Genomic DNA, 13,529 nt, shown 5'->3' with positions numbered 1-13,529 from the left:
TGATGTCAAGATCAGTCACTCTCACCTCACCTCTGGAATTCAGCTCTTTTGTCCATGTTTGGACCAACGCTGTAATGAGGTCTGGAGCCGAGTGGTCCTGGTGGAAAATCGTGAGCCGATAATAGTTGAGTAAGTGTTGCTTGCTAGCACTCTCAATGAAACCGTCCATCACTTAGCTGATGATTGAGAGTAGATTGATGGGGTAGTAATTGGCCATATTGGATTTGTTCTGCTTTTTGTGGACAGGACATGCCTGGGCAGTTTTCCAGGTTGTCGGATAGATGTCAGTGTTAGAGCTGTACTGGAACAGCTTGGCTAGAGGCACGGCTAATTCTGGAGCACCAATCTTCAGCACGACAACCGGGATGTTGTCGGGACCTATAGCCTTTGCAGTATCCAATGCGCTCAGCCATTCTTCATATCATGTGGAGTGCATCGAACTGCCTGAAGACTGACTTCTGTGGTGGTGGGGAACTCAGGAGTAGGTTCCCACCACCACAGTTTTCACTAGGTGTTGTTCCACATTGTGTTTTAATAGATTATCTGTTCGCCATCTTCTTAAATAATATCTTCTATAAAGGACGACAAATCTGTCTTCTGATTACATTTGCATTCTAAATCTCTCGTTAATACAGTTAAGTAAAAAAAGAACATTGGAATAAATAAGAACGTCAAAGCTTAAATAAGCAGGCATCAATTAATGGTAGTAGGTTTTTGCAGTTGCTGCGACATGGGAGATGTTTTGTGCGAAAGGCAGGCCATTTTGCAGGTTAGGAATAGAAGCTTGGAGCATCAGATCTAGATTAACTTGTATAATTGCATCATGAGAGCCAAACAACTTGCGTTTGGAACTTGCTAATCAGTTGTAGCGTAAATTCTGCGGTTGACTTCACACTGGAGTGAAGGAACCGACCTGACAACTGTGGGATAATGTCTAAAGGGGCTTCTGTTCCAAACGCAGACTGCATTAGATGTAAATGGAGTTTAGTCTCAAACCAAATACAAAATAGGTACGGGGTGCTCCTTAAGAAAGGTGATAGAGCGAAACCAGGCAATTATAGACCAGTTAACTTCTATTGTCGGGGAATTACTAATTAATTAATTATAATTAAGGATAGGATGACTGAACACCCTGAGAATATTCAGCTGATCACAGAGAGCCAGCGTTGATTTTTAAAGGATAGATCATCCCTGAAGAACTTGTTTTAATTTTTTGAAGAGGTGATTAAAGTAGCGGACAGGGGGATGTCTATGCATGTTATTTATATGTACTTCCAGAAAGCATTTGCAAAAACCCCTTAAAAGAGACTGTTAGCTCAAGTTGAAGCTCATGGAATTATAGGCATATTATTGCCCTGGTTAGGAAATTTGGTGAGCAGCAGGTGAGAGAGCAGGGATAATGGGCAGGTACTTACTTGGCAGGATGTGACGAGTGGTGTCCCGCAAGGATCTGTGTTGGGGCCTCAACTATTCACCATATTTAGTAACGAATTAGATCATGGGGTAGAAAGCGACATATCCAAGTTTGCCAATGACACAAACATCGGCAGCATTGTAAGCAGTGTAGATGGAAGCATAACATTACATAGAGATTTTAATTGATTAGATGAATGGGCAAAACTGTGGCAAATGGATTGCAATGGAGGCAAATGTCAGTTCATCCACGTTGGATCTATAAAAGATGGAACAGCGTACTATCTAAATGATGAAAAGCTAGAAACCGTGGAGGTCCAATGAGAGTTGAGGGTCGATGTACATAGATCATTAAAATGACATGGACAAGTACAGAATAAAATCAAAACGACTAATGGAATGTTAGCCTTTGTATTGTGAAGGACATAGCTGCCAGACTAGGCCTGCAGCAAGAAATGAGAAATAGCAACTCGAGGGAAAAAAACTACTTGACCTCGTCCTCACCAATCTACTGGTAGGAGATGCATCCGTCCATGACAGTATTAGTAGAAGTGACCACCGCACAGTCCTTGTGGAGACAAAGTCCCGTTTTCACACTGAGGAAAATTTCCATCATGTTGTGTGGCACTACCACCATGCTAAATGGGATAGATTCAGAAGAGATCTAACAGCTCAAAACTGGGCATCCATGAGGGGCTGTTTTCCATCGGCAGCAGCAGAATTGCATTACAGAACAATCTGTAGCCTCGTGGCGTCATAGTCCTCACTCTACCATTAACATCAAGCCAGGCGACCAACCCTGGTTCAATGAGGAGTGTAGAATATCATGCGAGGAGCAGCACCACGTGTACCTAAAAATGAGGTGCCAACCTGGGGAAGCTGCAACACAGCACTACATGCATGCTAAACAGCTGAAGCAGCATGCTATAGACAGAGCTAAGCAATCCCACAACCACCAGATGAGATCAATGCTCGACAGTCCTGCCACCTCCAGTCATGAATGGTGGTGGACTATTAAACAACCAGCAGGAGGAGTAGGCTCCATGAACATTCCCATCCTCAATGGTGGTGGAGCCTCTCACGGAAGTGAAAACGACAAGGCAGAAGCGTTTGCAGCTACCTTCAGTCAAAAGTGCCGAGTGGATGATCCATCTTGGCCTCCTCCTGAGGTCCCCAACATCACAGAAGCCTGTCTTCAGCGAATTCGATTCACTCCACGTGATATTAAGAAACGGCTGAGCAAACTGGATACAGCATTGTCCAGGCTGTCATGCTGAAAACTTGTGCTCCAGAACTAACCACGTCACTAGCCAAGCTGTTCCAGTACAGCTACAAAACTAGAATCTACCCGACAATGCAGAAAACTGCCCAGGAATGTCCTGTTTACAGAAAGAAGGACAAACCCTATATGGCCAATTACCATCCCATCAGTCTTCTCTCAATAATCAGCAAAGTGATGGAAGGTGTCATCGACAGTCCTATCAAACACCACTTACTCATCAATAACCTGCTCACTGATGCTCAGTCTGTGCTCCGCCAGGACCACTCGGGTCCATACCTCATTACAACCTTGGTCCAAGCATGGACAAAAGAGCTGAATTCCAGAGGTGAAGTGAGAGTGACTGCCCTTCACATCAAGGCAGCATTTGGCCGAGTGTAGCGTCAAGGAGCCCTAGTTTAATTGGTCAATGGGAATCAGGGGGCAAACTCTGCACTGGCTGGAGTCATACCTCTACAAATGAAGCTGGTTATGGTTGTTGGAGGCAAATCAGCTCAGCCCCAGGACATTATTGCAGGAATTCCTCAGGGCAGTGTTCTAGGCCAAGCATCTTCACTGTTTCATCAATGACCTTCCCTCCATTATACGTTCAGAAGTGGAGTTCTTCGCTGATGATTGCACTGTTTGGTTCCATTTACAACTTCACAGATAAGAAAGCAGCCCATGCCTGCATGCAGCACAACCTCGACTACATTCAGGCTTGGGCTGATAAGTGGTAAGTAACATTCATGCCACACAATTGCAAGGCAATGTCTATCTCAACCAAGAGGGTGTCTAACCACTGCCTCTTGATATTCAATGGCGTTACCACTGGCGAAATCTCCACCATCAACATCCTGGAGGTCACCATTGACCAGAAACTTAACTGGACCAGCCACATAAATACTGTGTCTACAACTGCAAGTGTGTATTTTGTGGTGAGTGTTTCACCTCCTGACTCCTCAAAGCCTTTCCACCATCTACAAGGCACAATCCGGAATGTGATGGAATACTCTTCACTTGCCTGGATGAGTGCAGCTCCAACAACACTCAAGAAGCTCGACACATTCCAGGACAAAGCAGCCCGCTTGATTGGCACTTCATCCATCACCTTAAATATTAACTCCCTGCACCACTGGCGCACCATGGCTGCAGTGTGTACCATCTACAAGATGCAATGCAGCAACTCACCAAGGCTCCTTCGGCAGCTCCTCCCAAACCCGCGACCTCTTCCACCTGGAAGGACAAGGGCAGTCAGCGCATGGGAACACCATCACCTCCTACTATCCCACTACAAAATAAAGAGAACACGAGAAATACTGAACAGCGAGAGAGAGAAATGGGACCGAGAAAAGGTGCTTAAATTATCTTTTTTTATGTATTTTTAAATTTCCAACACTAATTAATACCTGAAGGAATGAGACGCAACACTTGTCAAAGTTAATTTTCATTGTCAGATATTTTGGCCCTGAAATTCTGGTGTCTGCGACAGCATACTTTCAGAGTACATCATCATATTCCATTTGAAAGGCCCCACAAGTTCGGGATTTCCACATGCACTTGCGCATGCAAGAAGTCCAGAACTGGTGATCTGTCAAGATACATCTTGACAGATTATATGAACCGACTGAAAACTGTTTGTTGCTGGCACAGAGTTGGGTCATTTTGGACTTCCATTCGTAAATTATTGCAATGGAATTCTTCTTTTACATTGGAGGACCGGGCACACATGATCCCAGGTACGCTTCTGAACCCCCTGTGTGGCTGAGATCATTGGCCATTATGCTGCCATCCCCGCGAGGCCTGAGGCCCCAACTCTTCACAGGCTGGGAGCCAGAAGGTAATTTCATAAATATTTCATGGGGTGGATGCATACTTCGGAGGTACGCCTCCTACCACAATTTCTGGGCCATTGTTTGGCAATAATTAGGGACCTGCGGGAAGGAGGGAAGAGGGAGGAGGACAGTAGGAGAATGTTTGTGTGTGTGTGCTAGGCCGATGTAGCAATGCCTAGTCACCAATCCTCTTGGATCCACTTGCCATTGGACCAGGACCTTGATCTATCAAGCCCGTGTGGTAGCTGATGTGCAACGGCCACCCCATGTTAAAATAATTCAAGCGCAGGCATCTTCCACCCTGTAAAATGAAGTTCTGGACCTGGAACTTCAGGACCCTCATTGACAACCCCAAAAACGACAAACCAGAATGCCGTACTGCTATCGTTGGTCGAGCGCTCAGGCATTTCAACATAGACATTGCCGCCATAAGCGAGACCCAGCAGGCAGGGGAAGGGCAGCTCAAAGAGCAAGGTGGTGATTGAACCTTCTTCTGGAAGGGCAAACCTGAAGAAGAATGCCGCATCCATGGAGTAGGCTTCACCAGAAAAAATGAGCTAGTTGAATGTCTCAGAGACACCCCTTGTGGAATAAACGAATGCCTCATTACTCTACAGCTCACCCTAGCCTGGAGCCAGTGCGCTATGGCCATCAGTGCATACGCCCCAATACTGGAAGCCACAGGCGAGACAAAAGAGGAATTCTACTCCAGCCTCGAACAATCCCTGTACCGAGTCCCAATGGGCAACAAGCTGATCCTCCTTGTTGACTTCAACACCAGAGTTGGAAACGACACAGACCTCTGGGGAGGTGTGATCGGCGGAGAGAGGGTACGGAAATTCAGCTCCGACGGTACCCTCCTCCTGACGAAATGCTTAGAACATGGCCTTGTCATAACCAACAGTTTGTTCCATCAGAGAGGCAAGTACAAGGCTTCATGGCAACAACCTCGCTCCAAGCACTGCCATCTGCTGGACTACGTCATCCTCCGAGCGAGGGACTGCCAGGGCATCCGCATCACCCATGCAATGACACGAGCTGATGACTTCTGGACAGATCCCCGCCTAATCCGTCTGTCACCTCCATCAACGTAGCCCCAAAACAGCGGCGGCAACAGAAGCAATGCCACAGGAAAATCAACGCTGGAGCACTCAACGACCCTGCTAAGAAAACCTTATTCAGCCTACACCTCACAACCAACCTGACGACTCCCAGTGATTCAGAGACTCAGAGTGTCTACACTGCCTGCTCTGCCCTCAAGGCTTCCATAATCAGCACCTGTGAAGAGACACTTGGTCACTCGACCAGGAAACACCAAGACTGGTTCGACAAGAACGCCCAGGAGATGCAGGAGCTAATAAGCCACAAGCACAAGGCATTCCTGATCTGGAAACAGCAACAGAACTCGAGAGCAAGGAAGCAGCTCTACAGACGCCTGAATGCTGAGCTCGAACAAAAAGCTCGTGACCTAAAGAAGAGGTGGTGGGTGGAGAAAGCGCTGGAGATCCAGCCGCTAGCAGACAACCATGACATGTGTGGATTCTTTAGCACAGTCAAGACCATCTACGGCTCAAGCACCCAAGATCCTACCCCACAGCGGGCCAAGAATGGCGAGGTATTTGTCAAGGACAGGGACGCAGTCAGTGCCCGCTGGAAGGAGCACTTCAAAGATATCCTTAACCTCTCTGTCTTTGATGTGTGTGTCCTAAACTCCATCACGCAGCATGTTACCCGCCTCCACCTCAGCACAACCCCAGCCTAGCATCAGGTTGAAAAGGCCATCCGGCAACTGAAGAACAATACGACTGCAGGAGCAGATGGAATCCCCGCCGAGGCGCTAAAACAAGGCGGAGAATCATTATTGGCGTCAATGCATGAACTAATTTCTCTTATTTGGAAGGAGGGGAGCATGCCAGGGGATCTCAGAAATTTTGTAATCATGACCATCTTCAAGAAAGGTGACAAGTCCAATTGCGGTAATGACAGAGGTGTCTCCCTGTTGTTTGCCACAGGGAAAGTCATCGCAAGAATTTTCCCAGTGGCTGAAGAGCACCTCCCAGATTCGCAATGCGGATTCCACTAAGGGGCACAATGGACATGATCTTCACCACACGTCAACTACAAGAGAAATGCAGGGAACAGCACCGAATACCATATATGGCCTTCTATGACCTCACAAAGGCCTTTGACGTCATCAACCGTGAGGGATTATGGTGTGTCCGCCTCAATATCGACTGCCCTCAAAAGTGTGTTACCATTCTCTGCCTGCTTCGAGATGACATGCAAGCCGTGATCCTGACCAATGGATCCAGCACAGACCATTCACTTATGGACCGGAGTAAAGCAAGTCTGTGTCATTGCACCAATGCTCTTCTCGATCTTCCTGGCCGTAATGCTGCATCTCACCCTCAGTAAGCTCTGCGCTGAGGTGGAGCTAATCAACAGAACAAACGGGAAACTGTTCAACCTCCATCGCCTCCAGGCCAGATCCAATGTCGTCCCATTCTCTATCATCGAATTACACTATGCAAATGAATCTGGCATCTGTGCACATTCTGAACACGAACGCCAAACCATCATCAACACCTTCACTGAATCGTACGAGAGCATGGGCCTTACACTAAACATCAGTATGACAAACGTCCTCTACCAACCTGCCCCCGCCACACAGTACTGTTCCACGATTATCAAAATCCATGATGGGGCCTTGGGCAACGTGAACCACTTTCCATACCTTGGCAGCCTACTGTGAAAAAGGGCAGACATCGAAGATGAAGCCCAACACTGCCTTCAGTGTGCCAGTGCAGCCTTCGGTCACCTGAGGAAGAGAGTGTTTGAAGACCAGGACCCGAAACCCAGCACCAACTTATGGTCTACAGAGCAGTAGTGATTCCGCCCTGCTGTATACTTTAGAGACATGAACCATGTACTGCAGGCCCCTGAAAGCACTGGAGAGGTACCAACAACGCTGCCTCCGCAAGATCCTGCAAATCCATTGGCAGGATAGGTGCACCAATGTCAATGTTCTCGCTTGGGCCAACATCCCCAGCATCAAAGATTTCACCATGCTCGATCAGCTCTGATGGATGGGCAACATCGTCTGCATGCCCGATACGAGACTCCCAAAACAAGCGCTCTACACAGAGCTCTGACACGGCAAGAGAGCCCCAGGTGGGCAGAGGAAATGTTTCAAGGATACCCTCAAATCCTCCTTGAAAAAGCACAACATCCCCACCGACAACTGGGAATCCCTGGCCCAAGACCGCACAAAGTGGAGGAGAAGCCTCTGGAAGGTGCCGAACACCTCGAGTCTCTTCCCCGGGAGCAAGCAGAAGCTAAGCGCAAATTGTGGAAGGAACGCACGTCAACCCAAGCACTCCACACACCCGCCCCTTCAACCAACGTCTGCCCCACCTGTGACAGAGAGTGTAGGTCCCGCATTGGTCTAGTCAGTCACATGAGAACTCATTTTAACGTGGAAGAAGTCATCCTCGGTTCCGAGGGACTGCCTAAGAATAAGTGAAGAAGACTTCTCACGCTTTTGAAAGGGTACTTACGCTGGAAAAGACAGACCTTAACTTTTTCTGGGGAGTTCAGTTCGTACATATCAGGTAATTGCAGCAATTGCACGCCGTTCAATGTACTTGAATGGAGAGTCTCCTGGCGAGTTACCAATAGCGCACAGCTTTTGTTGGAGCTGTGTATCTCGGACAGCGTCATCATGATTTCCGCGTTTAATTGCAAACGTGTGGTAGCTCCAAGTTGCTGTCCGATTTCTACATAAATAACTGTGTGCACTTTTAACATCGCCATTAATTCTACTGCTAAATATCTTCTGATATTTATTCCAAAAAGGGACGTATTCCCTATCCACATAGCCCAGGTGTCTTCTCTCGAATAATCAACATTCCAGTCATACACGCTGACCCCAAAATGGTTTCACAGCCTGATAAATCTGTGTGTGCCTGTTTCCGAAGTGTGTTTTAATGTAACATAACCTCTACAATTATCCTAGCTTAATATCCATATGCATCTATAGAATGCTAGCTAACTTATTCTATTGAGCATATACGTATCTTTCTTACACACAGGTAATTGCCAGGCTTGATCCCAAGCTACTGCTACTGACTTATAACTGTGACTTCAGTTAAATGCATCTGACGCCTAGACGCAATTATAAGATCATTTATTGAAATATGGTTTGATGATTAGGCAAGCTATTAGAACTGTTTCTAGCATATTGTCTGGAGTTAGAGTTATATATTTTAGGACAGAAATTAGTGTCATTTAGTGGTAAATAGTTTACATTTAACAACAACTTAAGTGGGAATGGTTTAACGAATACTACAATTTAACTTAATTTGCAAGTATAGGACAACCTTATTTTCAATATGTTAATCAAAAAAGATGAAGCTGAGGAAGAAAATAAAGAATTAGGGCCACAGCGCTGAAAATAATCTGTATTCTCTGCACTTTGTTTGCTAAATGCAAAGTAATGTATAGTGGTGGGCTTTGGTGGTTTGATATTTGATTTTGTATAATCGTGCTTTGAGATATTATTGAATGTATAACCGTGTGCTTTTCTTGTGCAAAGTTTTTGGAGTTCATAATAACACTTGAACAAATTAAAATGGTTTTTATTTATCGTTTTCTTGCATCCGCATATCAATATTTTACTCGAAATTTGAAAGGCTATGAGACTCCCAAATTACCAGCAGAGGGCAGCTTAGTCTGCATAGCTCAGGATTTTTTATTAGTTATTGTCCTTAAGGCGGTGAGAATAAAATGTTGCCAGTGCGCAATAATGAACGGTTCCAATCCAAATGTCTGGTACCAGCTTTACGCACTCCCAGCTGACATATAAAGGGATACGCACAGCGTTGCTTCCGTTTTAGCCCAAAAATGAGCCGCAAACCCGACACCACAGTAACATCAAATATGGGTAAAAATATGGGTATCTTCGTTTCTAACACCAAAGATCCGTGTGGCCGTTCTGAGCTAGCTTGGCAAAGTTGTGGTAGATTTGCGCTGTTGGTCCTTTGCGACTTTCGATGCTTCTGAGATTTAACTTACAAAATACACAAGAGAATGGACTTTCAATCCTGAACACCGGGCTGATATTGAACGAATGATTTAGATGTGAAGTAAAAGTGTGTTGACCTATCAATCACCAAGGCCTTTATGAATTTATATTTAAAATGTTGTTGGGGACGTAACAGCATTGCTGTTGTAAATGACTCATTTATAAATGGAAAATAGACAGAAATATATGTTTTGCATTTCATGTACCAGCATTACGAATCACATTTTGTTCACAAATAGACGGGCCATGTCCCCGTCCATCGCCCCACCCCGCCCCGCCCTAGCAGAGATCAGTTCTTTCTGTGCGCTTGGGATTCAACGATACTATCCGATAATATGAAGCTGGCATTTCAGTTCCAAGGACTCAGCTGTGACGGATGATGAAATAAGAGCGAATACTGCTCGACTGCTTAATAAATTCAATTTGGAAAACTTTATTTTTCACAAACATGAATAAAAAATAGATGCCTGTCATGGGGCAGTCTGGCTCAAAGTGTACTTGCGTTTAGGTTGTTATTTCATAAATTAAATAACCATATTCTGCATATCGAATTTTAATTCTCACATGTCAGATAAATCAGAAAATAAAAATATGACTAGCATACATATTGTTCATTTCTTATTGAACACTTTTAAATAAAGTACTTCATCTGCAAGAAGAATTAAAGACAAGCCTGCTTTAAGAAAAGCTTGGTGCAGTAATTGGTTGAGGCTCTTTGTGTCGCTGTCTACCAATAAGGAACTGAGCCGCTGCGAGAGATCTACCCCCACGCTCATCTCAAATACAGCCAGTATCGAAAGGAAAGGGACACAGTGCCTGCGTTTACGCCGTGCAGCCATGTTTAGAAGGATCGGTCAGGTCGCGTTTCTGCATTTCTAGTTATAATATTGGCATTTCGATGAAACAAAAGACGTCTTTTGTGGCGGGATAAAGCGGCGATTGAAACGATTGTCAGAAATGCTGATATATGTCGAGAAAACTAGAGCAATGGCGAATAAAATCAGCGGCGCGATGTATTTTGTTTTCCTGCTTTGTGTCTCGGACCTGGTTTTCGGACAGATTCGTTACTCTATTCCCGAGGAATTGGAGATCGGTGCCTTTGTTGGAAATATCGCTGAAGATTTAAGGATAAGCGTTCGGGAATTAACAGCTCGGAGGTTTCGCCTACTCTCTGATGATGGAAAGCAATATTTCGAGGTAAATGTGGAAACCGGGATTTTATTCGTCAATGAAAAAATGGACAGGGAAGTGCTTTGCATGGCAAGCTCTACCTGTTCCATGTCTTTGGAACTAGCGGTAGAAAATCCTTTTGAGGTGTTTCCTGTTGAAGTGGAGATATTAGACGTAAATGACAACTCACCGATTTTTCCGGCCAGTCCATTGTCAGTACAGATTACTGAGTCAGTTGCACCAGGAGCGCGCTTCCCTCTCGGGAGCGCGCACGACCCGGACGTGGGCACAAACACTATCAGCCTTTACCAGATTAGTTCGAATAAGCACTTCGGCCTCACAACACAGACAAGAAGCGATGGTAGAAAAATCGCCCTATTGGTGTTGGAAAAACCTCTGGACCGCGAACAACAATCATCCTTTGCGCTGGTGCTGACGGCAGTTGATGGTGGGATCCCGCACAGGACTGGCACAGCTCAGATTATTATTACTGTAGCGGACGCTAATGATAATGCGCCTGTATTCGATCATGCATTATACAAGACGAGTGTGTTAGAAAACATACCCAAGGGTACTTTGGTGATCAAACTACACGCAGCTGATTTAGACGAAGGTGCCAACGCGGAGTTCAAATATTCATTTAGCAATTACGCTTCAGAAATAGTGCTGGAGTTGTTCAAGTTGGATGCGGTAACTGGAGAGATCAGAGTTAAAGGTTTACTGGATTATGAAAATTCAGACGTTTATGAACTTGCGGTAGAGGCTGTTGACAGCGGTGCACACGTGGGGCATGCCAACGTCTTGGTCAGAATAATTGACGTGAATGATAACGCCCCTGAGATAAAGCTGAACTCAGTAACTAAAATGGTACCCGAGGATGCGGCACCAGGTACTCTAATCGCTGTATTCAGTGTCGTGGATCGAGATTCTGGGGAGAACGGGCACGTTCGATGTAAGATTCCAAATAATGTTCCATTCAAACTTCAAACGACTCTGAGGAATCACTACAATTTGGTATCCACTGGTATACTGGATCGCGAAACGACCGCAATGTACAACATCTCCGTTTTTGCCTGGGATGCAGGGACACCTTCCCTTTCTACAAATAAAACCATCGTGGTTTATGTTTCCGATATAAATGACAACGTTCCGCGGTTTACACAATCCTCATATAACGTGTATCTGATGGAGAACAATACTCCTGGTGAGTCTATTTTTTCCGTTACCGCTCTAGATCCTGATTTGGAGCAGAATGGAGACATCTCCTATTCTCTTCTAGAGAATCAGTTTCAAGAGGTGTCTGCGCCTTCTTTCTTTACCATTAACTCGAAAAGTGGGAGTATTTATGCGCTGCGTTCCTTTGACTATGAACAATTGAAGAGTTTCCAGATCAAAGTTCAAGCTCAGGATGATGGGTCTCCGCCATTGAGCAGCACTGCTATGGTGAACATTGTTATACTGGATCAAAATGACAATGCGCCGCTTGTTATTTCACCATTAACGTGGAACAGTTCAGCGACACTGGAGATTGTGCCCCAAACCGTATATCCAGGATATATGGTCACCAAAGTAATGGCGAGTGACGCAGATTCCGGTCAGAACGCACGGCTTTCCTATGAACTGATTGCGGCCACTGATAGGAGTCTCTTCACAGTGGGCCTTCACTCCGGAGAAATCAGGACAGCCCGAAGTTTTACCGAAGAAGACAGCGCCACACAAAGATTGGTTGTCTTGTTAAAGGACAATGGACACCCGAGAATGTCAAGCACGGTCACAATCCTCATTTCGACCGCGGCGAACGTAACAGAAAACATTTCTGAACGCGTAGACCATCCCAGGCACGCTGCATATTTCTCGGGTTTAAATATATATTTAATAATAATTTTTGGATCAACAAGCATCATATTTCTTGTAACCATAATATTGCTGGTCGTCCTGAAGTGTAAACAAGACCGAAATAACCTGGGTTACCAAAATCCTACAAATTACTTTTGTTGCATGCGGAGGAATTCGAAAGATGTCTTTAATCGAAGACCTACTGCAAACCAATCTTTAAATTATTATGGAACTGCTCAGACGCTCCCTGTTTCCGAAACTTATCGTTACACGGTTCGCTTATCCCCGGATTCATCCAAGAGTGATTTTTTATTTCTAAAGGCCTGCCATCCTACGGTACCTCTAAATGACGTCAGTGTTGGTGACACCAGTGTGCGGAAGTGATCTAGAAACACATTTATAGTGCGAATGATGGGCATCGACACTCCTCGAGGAATTGATATATTAAGCAGTATAATTCAGGAGTATGTTTCCTGTATATTTATCATTCACTGCAGCAGCTGACACGTGCTTAATGAAAATGATAGTGATGTCTGTCTCTATTTATCTGTTTGTGATTTCTTGATTAATATCTATTTTATTATTTCCATATATTAATCATCTTTTTGCCGAAGGATTTCGTCTGTAATTGTAATGCATTACCCCATAGCAGGATTTCCCGTAGTAACTGTCAAGAAATAAATTCCTTCATGACTTGATGGTTAGCGAAGACAACGTTATTTCTTTTGCAACCTGCGTTTTTTTTTAAAGGATCGGCCGCTATGCGTAAACTCCTTACATTGCATTTGTACTATATGAGAGTGATTAAGGAGATGGGACTGGAGTTCCGTGAGCACCTCGTCCGTACATTCTATAGTACAATAGAGTCAGGAATCGTTCCCTTAGACTGGAAGCCAGTTCATGTAGTTATTATTTGTTTTAAAAAGGGCTCAAA

The 13,529-nt window shown here is 45.0% G+C and overlaps 1 protein-coding gene across 1 annotated transcript; it reads left to right on the top strand.

Moving 5' to 3' along the window:
- Positions 1 to 10,397: 10,397 nt before the first annotated feature.
- On the top strand, positions 10,398 to 13,301 carry LOC147114307 (protocadherin alpha-C2-like). The gene has a single exon (XM_085994070.1). It carries the CDS (start codon positions 10,547 to 10,549, stop codon positions 12,977 to 12,979), a length of 2,433 nt encoding a protein of 810 aa, XP_085850196.1. The 5' UTR covers positions 10,398 to 10,546; the 3' UTR covers positions 12,980 to 13,301.
- The last annotated feature ends 228 nt before the right edge of the window (positions 13,302 to 13,529 follow it).

This window comes from Somniosus microcephalus, chromosome 8, assembly GCF_052327205.1.
Source record: "Somniosus microcephalus isolate GS21.2 chromosome 8, FLI_Smic_1.0, whole genome shotgun sequence".
Classification (NCBI taxonomy): domain Eukaryota; kingdom Metazoa; phylum Chordata; class Chondrichthyes; order Squaliformes; family Somniosidae; genus Somniosus; species Somniosus microcephalus.
This window is presented reverse-complemented; position numbering and strand designations above follow the sequence as displayed.

Excerpts from the sequence above, each read along its gene's own strand:
- LOC147114307 (XM_085994070.1), top strand. The coding sequence starts at position 10,547 with ATGCTGATATATGTCGAGAAAACTAGAGCAATGGCGAATAAAATCAGC.